The sequence below is a fragment of the Pseudorca crassidens genome, chromosome X, assembly GCF_039906515.1.
Source record: "Pseudorca crassidens isolate mPseCra1 chromosome X, mPseCra1.hap1, whole genome shotgun sequence".
In the NCBI taxonomy this organism is placed as follows: domain Eukaryota; kingdom Metazoa; phylum Chordata; class Mammalia; order Artiodactyla; family Delphinidae; genus Pseudorca; species Pseudorca crassidens.
The window spans coordinates 90,234,758-90,244,895 of NC_090317.1; the positions used below are offsets into that span (position 1 = coordinate 90,234,758).

A 10,138-nucleotide genomic window follows, 5' to 3' on the forward strand; every position below is an offset into this window, starting at 1 on the left:
ACCAATACCACAAATAGGTTATTGCAGTGTCCGTTTACAATTACTAGACTGGCTTTTTCTTTTTTCTCTGGAAATTTTACCTTTTGTTTTTTTAAGCTCAGCTATAAGTTAAAATTTTTGTTACAGTTTATCTAGTGTTATTATGTGTTTGTAGTTGAGGGGGGCGCTATTCATGTCGTCTTAGTGTGCTATATTGCCAGAAGAAAATCATACTTTATACATATGATTTTGCACTGTAGTTATACTTAAGCATTTTCTCTTATCACATCCATCCTCATAAATATGCACTTCTCTGAGTTCCAAGGAAATTAAGTCCCCCTCAGGACCATGTAGATTAAGGGTACATATGAGGCCAGGTCTCTGTAGCATGTTGGATCATTCTCTGGATATACCACCTATGTAGTTTAAATACATCACTCCCCTGGGGTCTAAAGTTCCTTAGCAGAGTGATTTTCAACTTCACAAAATTTTAGTAGCAGAACTCTTTCTTCAGATATTACTTGGAACCCCCAAATATAAAATCAATAACTCCCTCTTATTGATTTTATATTTCAGAGTTCCTGATTCTCACCAATTTGCCCCTCCTCTAGCTCCCCAAGGTGTTCTCCAGGGCCATCTTCATAGATTCCTTGGGCACCAAGTACCACAGTGTGAAAAGAAATTGAATGTGGTCCTCAGAGTGTGGTCCCAGAGCCAGAAGCATGAGCATCAACTGGAAATGTGTTTGAAATGCAAATTCTCAATGCTGCCCCCATCCCAGGACTACTGAAATCAGAAACTCTGGGGGTGGGACCCAGCAATCTGCATGTTAACAAGCCCTCTAGGTGATTCTGACGCACGTTTAAGTTTGAGGCCTCACTAGAATAGAGTAGCCTATTCAGGAGCTATTGGAACAGGGTTGGAGTATTTGCCCAAAATTAACATTTCTGGGTGCCTAAATAAGCCCAAACTTATCTGGCAGGCTGTTTTCCATCCACTGTTTTCTTGTACATGAAGGTGATTAAAGACCCTCTCAAGGTCCAACTTTGCAATGGCCTGGGTCCCTTTGAATTGGTTCAATAAGTGAGAAATCACTAGGAAGAGTAGGAAACCCTTACTTTTAGTTCATTAGGCAGAAATAATGACACTCTACATAATTTTTCTTGACAACAAGACTTCAGATCGGAAGCTCATAAAATTATGTTGAGCAAAAGAAGCCAGACACAAAAGTGTACATACTGAACAGTTCCTTTTATAGATGGCACTTTAAAGGCAACACTGATCTACAGTGAAAAAAGTCAGAATAGGGATTACCCTTCGGGGTTATTGACTATAAGGAAGCAGAAAGGGGGCCTGACTTATGGGTAATGTTCTATTTCTTGATCTGAGTGCTGTTTACAGAGGTGTGTTCATTTTGTAGAAATTCATGAAGTTGTACCCTGATGATATGTGTATTTCCTGTATATTTGATATGCTTCAATGCAAGAGTTTAAAAGTAGCATTAGGTCACCTGCAGGGGAAGGTCAGTGTGTAAATGACACACTACTGTGGGTGCTCGGATACATACTCTCAGAGGACCAGGGCCTTTGCTTCTGGGTGTGAAATACACATTTGGTGCAAACATAGGTTCCTGGCACCAGGTCTATTGCGTTATGACAATGAGTAGTATGGGGTCCATTTTTGTTTGTTTGTTTGTTTGTAATTTATCTTTATTTTTATAGCAGAGTAAAGCTGATTTACAATGCTGTGTCTTTCTGGTGTACATCCACTTGATTCACTTACAGAGAGACATATATATATTCTTTTCCATATTCTTACCAGTCTTATATATTCTCTTACAGTGATTACAGTGTGTTGAGTCGAATTCTATGTGCTATACAGTGCTTTTTCTTGATTGGAAAAGACCTCTTGGTTGATGGCATCCCTGATCAGGATTCCCTGTGGATGGGGAAGAAGTGAGGCAGTTACCAAATGTGAACTATAGGCCAGAGTAAGTTTTAGCACCTGGCTACTCCAGGAAATGGGAAGTGATAGGGTTCTGGATTTCCAAATCCAATTGGAAATTGGATTTCCAATTTCTTAGGCCAAGAAACTGTGGGAAGCATGTGTAGTGGGTAAAAGGTAAGTACCCCATTGTTTGGTCCCTCATCCTGAGCTCTATGGGTGGATAAGGCCCCCAGTTGTGAGCACCCATCTTTTGCCTGTACCCTTCTGGGCCCAGATCATAAACCTACATATGAACTGGGTTTCCCTGGCTTTATCAGCTTGTGGAAGTAGAGAGTCTCAGTTAAAGAATTAGCTTAAATTTCACCAGCTCTTGCCCACATCTGCTCACACAGGAATTCCAGCCCCCATGTAAAATAGCCCAATTGTGTCTGAAAGTCCCCAGTATGTCACAAACCAATCTGTTTTGGGCATCTCCCATGTTCTTCCTCACTTATTCTGGGCCCCACTTTTATGTGCTTTGCCCATGAAGCTCCTTCAGGAGTATTTACGCCCTCCCTGCCACCCCACTGCTGCTGTGCCCACCATGGGAATATTGATGAAGGTGCCAAGGGTGCTACCTCCTGATCCCCCTAAAGGCCCCAACCATGGAGGTGCCCGCCCATGTACAAGACATGCTCAAACATGCCTGAATGGCATTTGAGCTCAAGGTACCACATACCTGCCAAATACATGATGCCCTGGTTCCCACAGTGATGTGATCTGAAAGCAGGCCCTGCTGCTGTTACACTCCATGGCTCAATTTGGGGGTTGGTGATGGGTAGGGGCATAGGGCTGGGCTTGAATGGCTCCCCTGTTGCTGAGGGACAATGGTGTTTTCCAGACAGAGGTGAATGCTTCAATCAGGAACTGCCAGGTACAGCTGCTCCCTCTGGTGGAGACAGGGAGATCAGCTTCAGCAGTCTCGCGCCATTCATATCTCTTAGAACTATTCCTGAGTACAGGGTATTTAAAAGACAGTTTCTGTATCAGACAAACCCAAAATGAAGAATATTCTATTAAAAATGCTAATGCCATACAAGATGCAGAAAGGCTGTGAAAATATTCCTGATTAAAGGAGGCTAAAGAGACATGACAGCTAAAAGCAATACCTCATCCTGGACCAGATCCTGTGATGAAGAGGAAAAATGCTATTAAGGACATTATTGGGTCACCAGACAAAACTGGAGTACAAATGGTAAACAATAGTATTATGCCAATGTTTAACTTACTGAAGCTGTTAACTATACTGTGATGTAGGGAACATGCCTATTCTTAGGAAGTGCACACTGAGGTACTCGGGCATAAAGGGCCATGATGTTATCTGTCCTCAGTCGGTCCAAACACACACACACACACACACACACACACACAGAGGAGTGCATACATGCAAACGATAAAGCAAATGGGGTAAAATGTTAGCAACAGGTAAATCTGTTCTTTATACTATTTGGTTTTTTTGAAACTTTCCTGTAAGTTTGAAATTATTTCCAAATGAAAACGTTTTACAAATGTACAAGACAGCATCTGTGCAAGCAGTCAGGATCTGGTGGCACATGCCCGACTGAACTCTTCCTGTGGCAGAGATGAGGAAGGAGGACATGGCGGTCTTCCCAGGCAGGGCTCCTGCACATCCCAAAGGGGAGTCAGATACCTGCATGAAGGTGCCAAGTGGCACCTGAGGCCACTTACCTCTTGCTCTCCCCCAGCCTACAAGATATCAAAAATAACACTTTTTACATTTTCTCCTGAGGATTATGAGCCTTGGGGTGGGGGGATGATGAAAATTTGGTTATGAAAGGAAGGTGATTCGGTTAATTCATCCATCTGGAAAATGTTTCAAATACTATGTGCCAGGGTCTGTGCTAGGGGCTGAGGACATAGCCCGGGGTACAAGAGGGGACAAAACCCCTGTCCTAAAAATGCCTATGAGCTAGCGGGGGATGCATCCACAACCACACAAATAAATATATATTTCCAAATGAGCTGACCATGAAGTAGACTTGGGGAGCCCTGGGGGAGCCCAGCCTCTTACCAGAGCCAGTGAATCCAAGCCCCATGGGTCTGAAACATTCAGTTCCCCTCCTCCCCCTCAGGATTTTCTAGGTACTAGGTCCTTTTGTATCTGATGCTGAGGAGAAAAGAAGGAACCACCACCAGTGCTTAACCCATCCTGGGCACATCCCATCTGTTTGAGCTTAGCCCTCCACAGGCCACTCTGCCCTCCGTGAGAATCAAGAGAGGAGGCCAACATGCCACTCCCCCACTACCTCTGGGCTGATGGACCAGTGAGCTTTGGAAAACAGTCTTTCTCCTGATCTATGCCTGTAGGTGAACATAGCTATGCCCATAATGCTTTTGGAGGGCAAAGACCACCAACACCCTCACGTGGAAGCCTGTCAGTCTACTGGCCCTGAGTCCCATCACTGGGGTGCTGAGTCATGATAACAACATGACAGTTTTCCAAATGGACAGAATAATGACTTTGGGGGGACAGCTGTGGTTCTCCCCCCAGTCCCAGGTGTGGAACCGACTGGGATGCCCTGTACACAGGGAAAATAGTGGGATCCACTGCCTTGGGGCTCCAAGTAGACAGTACTAGGGAGGGAGTTATAAGAGTGTGTGTGTGTGTGTGTGTGTGTGTGTGTGTGTGTGTGTGTGTCTACATGTGACACAATGTGTGCCCCTTCTGTCCATGGGTCTCAGGTAGGGCTGACCCTCACCTCTAATGCATTCTGGTCCTGGTCCAAAGAAGTTTCAGATCCAACGAACACTTACTGAGCCCCTACAAAGTTCCAAGCCTTTTTACTTTATACTTTGACACATTTTATATCCTTTAATCTTTAACAGTAACCCTTTAAGGTAGGAATTATCTGCATTGTACAGATGAGAAAACAATCGCAAAGAGGTTCATTGATTTGCTCAAGTATATCATACAGCTTTAAAAAAAAAAAAACACTCACACACTATACTCTTAGCTGAGGCCTGTCTGTGTTGGTTGCTTATCTTACAGTGTCTCTTGTCTTCTCTACCTTTGGAGCAATTGCTCCCCTTATACAAAAGCCCCCTTCTTTCTTGTTTCACAGGCCCATGTGGGCTTTTCTTTGTTTAATACTGCATTTAATAGCACAAAAAATCACGAATACAAAGAAACTGGCAAAGGTGTTTGTCAATGAGATATCCCTGCCTCCTCCACTTTTCCACTTTCATACCCATATATGTAATGGGCTACATTTGTATGAACTTTTCCTTTTTCCCCCCAGACATATAACTGTTATGTGATTGGTCAGTTGAAGCTGAAACACCCATGGAGAAAGATGTTTTATGGTTACAAGGGCACACACCCCCCCCACACCACCCCCCTCCCACCCCACACTTTCCCACACAATCTTTTGGAGGAATATAGGATATGTACCAGTGTCAGGATTTCCCTGCTCCTGCCTTCCCCACCCAGAGCATCCTGCCATTTAATCTTCCTTTAAATGACTGCTTAGACTAGAGCCTCTTCTCCCGCCCCTTCTATTTCTCTTCCAATCAGGACCTTTTAGACACTGGGAACTGTTCAATTCTTACTCTGTCAGGCCCGTGGGCCATGCAAGTAGGTCCTTTAAATCTCAATGCCAGTTGTAGTATGGGTGCTGTCATCTTCCATTACAGGTAGGTAGGTCTGTGTGTCACTTCAGTAGGCTTGTGTATTCACTTCTTTCACTTTTTCTGACTCATGTTCCAGGACCTGTTTGTGATAGAACAGTAAATACCCTTCACTGTCCAGAACGTCCTTAATACTGGCCTTGGTGATGACGGCATCATCACACTTGAACCACTGGTCCTTGTGGTGCCGGATGAAGCTGGTGTAGTGGCCACTCTCCAAGGTTCCTTGGTGATTAACCACAGCAAACAAGGAATACTTATTCTCGTCGTTTCCACTATTGGTTGGCAGCTGCAACTGTCCATTCATCCTGCTCTCTTTACTCGAGGCCATGAATGGTGTCATATCCAGCTCCAGAGGAAAGGATATGTATGTAGTGATCTTGCGCCTCTGTTTGGCTGAGTGTTCAAACCGTTTGAAATGAAAACAGGCAACGACAGGTAATTTATTCATTGTGAGCTGTTTGGTAGATTCCTGGTAGCTTTGGCAACTACCGCACTTGATTTTGGCACTGCTTCCTAAGTGCTCTGGCCTCGTAAACCTTCGCAGGCAGTCCGTGAGGGTGGTGATTCCTGGTATGTGGCTTTCCCCATTCACACTGCCCTCCCTCCCTGGGCTCATAGGCCAGAAGGAGGTGCAAGAGCCAGGCAAGTCCAAACTGATGTCCCAGCATGGGTCTATCGTGGTGGAGACACCATGGCAGGCTTGACAGGTAACATCAGATTGCAGGCCACCTGTGAAGATTTGGTCAATGATGCAGTTACAGTGGTTGGGATTGTTGGCTGCCTTCCCGGCATCATCACCTTTGCAGTGCCTGTGCAGGACATCTAATGCTGCGATGAGGAACTCATGGGCATCCTGTTGCCTGTACCCTGCTAAATGCCGTGCGTGTATCCACACCAGGTGCAGTAATTTATAGGGAACGTGAGGAGATGGATTTCCAGAATACAACTCCCGAAAAAGCGAAGACATCTCACAGACCAGACACAACTCGGGACTTGGCATTTCACATCTGTGCCTGTCGGAGAGGAAGAAATCTCTCAGGATCGGAGTGTGGGTAAGGGCCTGGACAATGCAGTTCATAAAGCACGTGTTGCCAAGATTGATTAGTCCTCTTAAACCGATGGTAAAGCTGGAGGTAATTCTTCTTCTCCTTGGGTTGTGGCCCAGCAGTTCTAACTCGGGTTTGGTTGTCTCCCAGGTTGGATATTTCTCACTGAGGCCTGGCATTGAACACTGCTGGTGAGAAACCTCGGTTGAGGTGGAAGCTTGTAATTTCAAAGCTTCCCCTTGCTCTTCTTTGGCAATTTGCTCAATGTCTTTGTCATATACATAATCCTTACACATAAAGCAGTATATACCTCCGTAATAAAGGTCTACAGCTAAGTTGTGTTGTTTTGTCTCGGCGTGCTCATGAATGTGTTTCTCTGTGAAGCAGCCAAAGAAGACACAGGAAAGGCAAGAGTGGAGTCTGTTCAAATGGGTGCCGCACACATGGCAGATGCACGACTTTGCCTTGCTTTTCCTGGTCTCTGGGGTTCCACACCAGACGAAGCACTGGTAGATCACCCGCAGTTCCTGCCTCCAGTTCTCTCCCACCTTAAAGCTGTTCACGTGGGAACAGCCTGGTGGACCCACAGCGAAATCCACATCCAGGCATCCGCCCCCAGGGCCGCGCCGGGGCCGGGGCCGGGGCGGGGGCCGTGGCCTAGGCTGCGGCGGGGTACGGAGCCGGGTCTGCGGCCGCGGCCGGGGTCGGCGGCGGGGGGCACGGCTGCGCCGCGGGGAGGGATCGGGGGGCCGCGGGGGGTCGGAGGGAAGGGTGGGGAGAGGAACCTCGTCGCTGCCGCCGCCACCGCCGCTCCGCGCCGGGTTCTCATCCTCTGGCTCCTGCTTCGGTTCCCCCTTCGGCCCCTGCTCCGCCTCCCGTGCCGGCTCGGGTTCGGGTTCGGGCTCCAGCTTGAGCTCTACCCGGCGGCCCGGACCCTCCGCCGTCTCCACCTTCCCGGCAGCGTCCACCTTCCCTGCCGTCTCCACCTTCTCGGTGGCGTCCACCTTCCCCGCCGCCTCCACCTTCCCCGCCGCCTCCACCTTCCCCTCCACCTTCGCCTCCGCCTCCACCTTCCTCTCCGCCTTCTCCGCCGTCTCCGCCGTCTCCGCCTCCTCTGCTCCTCCGCCTCCACTGGCGGCGGCTCCTCCCCCTGCTCGCAGGGATCAGGCGGCCACTGGGCGTGGTGGCGCGGGGGCCACGCAGACCTGGGGTGTCCCCCGCCCGGCCTGAGGGAGCGCGGTGGCTGTGGCAGCTGGAACCAAAAGGGACTTTCACTGAAGGAGGCGGCGGCGGAAGCAGGCGACGCCCCCGGGAATCCTCCCGCCGTAGCCCTCTAGCGGAGGCCGCTCGGCAGCCAGGCCCCGTTTCCTTTAATTCAATATTTCCCAAACTTGCTTGTTCACGAGAATCACGTGGGGAGCGTGTTAAAATTACAGATTCCTTGGCTCCACCCGCAGCCCCACTGAATCAGAGTCTCGAAGGGACGTGCTCCGGAACCTGTATCTTTAACTAGGGCCCGAGAGGATTCTTATGATCAGGCAAGTTTGGGAAACACAGCTCTAATTCATTGAGGCTGGCGGGAAGGGGGGCGGGGACCGCGCAGTCTCTTTAAGGCGCTTCCAGTTCTCGGCTCCAATCGCTGCTCTGACCCCCTTCATCGTCTCCTCCCCTCTCCTCGTCCTTCCCTTCATCCATGTATCCTCCCCCAGCCCTGCGGGGCCAGGGACGGAAGGGTAGCCAAGTCCAGAAACGCCCCTGGGGCTGGGCAATGGGCCCCCAGAGGCCGGGTCCTGAGGAGCGCTGGCAGAAGCTGTGATAGGCCATCATCTTTGAGACTGAGCGTGTCCCCATCCCTGTCCCAGGCTCTCCGCCCACCCTAGGTTCTGCTCTGCCCCATAAGGATGAAGCCCCAGCTCCATTCTGGGACAGGCCTGGACCCCAGATCCAGAGGGGTAGAGCTCCCAAGGCCACCGGGCCCGAAGAGGCATGTCCCACGCCCATCTTATTGGTGCTCTGCACAGTCTGTGCCTGCTCCTCGCCTCCTCTTCACCTTTTCCTCGGGCTCCCAAGGCCAAGGGTGGGCTGAGGGTTTGGCAGCCAGCCTTTTGGCCCAGCAGACGCTGAGCCGCCCCGGGAGCAGTGGGAGGAACAAGGCACAACAAGGCCATGCCTGCTGCTGGCATCTCCCCTACAGCTGAGAGAGGGGCCTGAACTACAGGACACTGTCCCAAGACCCTCAAGCCGTAGCAGAGACCCGGGTCGGGCAGCAGGTGGGAGGGGCGGGGAAGCAGCTTCCATCTGTGGAGCTACCCGTGGGGGGAGTGGGCGGCCACGCGTCTGGGAAGCGCTGCTGCGCTGAGAGCTGCTGGCAGTGGGCAGCAGCACCAAGGGGCCCACGAAGACTGAGCCCAGGACAAGCGGCTTAGGTCTTGGGCAGCTGGGGGATGTTGGGAAGCGACCGCAGGTGCTGGTCCCAGGGAGTGCAGCCCAGGGCAGGCGTAAGCACAAGGCTCAGGAGAAGCAGATAGCCCATGCTCGAGAGCCAGGGAGACTGTTCCAGGAAGAGTCTGGCCCCTGAGTCCTGGTGAAAGCCGGCCTTGGCCCAGTACACACTGCACTGCCTGGCCCGGCCCGTGGGGCTGTGCTGCCTGATTACATTGTGGCAGAGTTCTCCCTCGTTAGCGCTGGATATCACCCCTCCACCTGGCCCCTTCCTCCAGGTAGGGGCATGTGCCTATGCCTCCTGGGGTCAGCAGCAGGAGGTGGTTGTCAGGAATCAGGAGCCCCTAAGGAGGATAGGATGCTGGTTCCCATACACCTGAGGTCCCCAGAGCTGCCCTGGTGCCTCCCCTTTCAGCATCCTTCCAATAAATGCCTGCCCTTTTTGGCCTGCAACAAGAGGAACTGCAACTAGAGCACCCACTGAAGGAATCCTGCTCCTGCAAGGGTGGAGGCGGGGAAGCACAGGAGATACTCTCATCCCACCTCCACAGAGTAACAGACGTCAAAGAGACCTAAACATCTCAGTGCACCCAAGGCTATCTGCCACTGAAGACTAACCATGGCAACCTGACTGCTTTACGGATCATCTTCCTGCAGAAGCCCCCACGTCCAGCATGTTCTGGAATGGAAGGGGGCGACTCTGCCATCATTCACTCACTCGACAAATGTCTATTCAGCTCCAACCCAGACCAGGTGTTGTACTAGGAGCTGTACCAAACACACTTGCTCCAGGGCCAGAATCAGGGCTGGGTTCCCCAAAAGGCAGACTGAGGAAGTGTCTAGGTCACCAGCAGAGAAGAGACACCAAAAACAAAAGAATCAAGAAAAGAATATCAGAAACAGTTTGACATTCAATTTTTTTTAAACAGTCCTCATGGGAAAAGTCAGAATTTTATTGTACTTCCTTACATTCCTTTCCTGATTGCATGTTGCTTTTGCTCTGAATCACATGCGGGGGCGGGTGGGGGGGTCAG

General features: G+C 50.1%; 1 protein-coding gene and 1 long non-coding RNA gene across 2 annotated transcripts; both read right to left on the minus strand.

Moving 5' to 3' along the window:
• Positions 1-1,675: 1,675 nt before the first annotated feature.
• LOC137216452 (uncharacterized) lies at positions 1,676-7,529 on the minus strand. The gene is made up of 3 exons (XR_010939772.1): positions 7,448-7,529; positions 2,645-2,917; positions 1,676-1,917 (listed from the first exon to the last, which is right to left on the minus strand). It is a non-coding gene; the product is annotated as an uncharacterized lncRNA (long non-coding RNA).
• Positions 5,338-7,206, minus strand: USP27X (ubiquitin specific peptidase 27 X-linked). Its single transcript, XM_067722480.1, has one exon. It carries the CDS (start codon positions 6,956-6,958, stop codon positions 5,642-5,644), a length of 1,317 nt encoding a protein of 438 aa, XP_067578581.1. The 5' UTR covers positions 6,959-7,206; the 3' UTR covers positions 5,338-5,641.
• Positions 7,530-10,138: the final 2,609 nt, after the last annotated feature.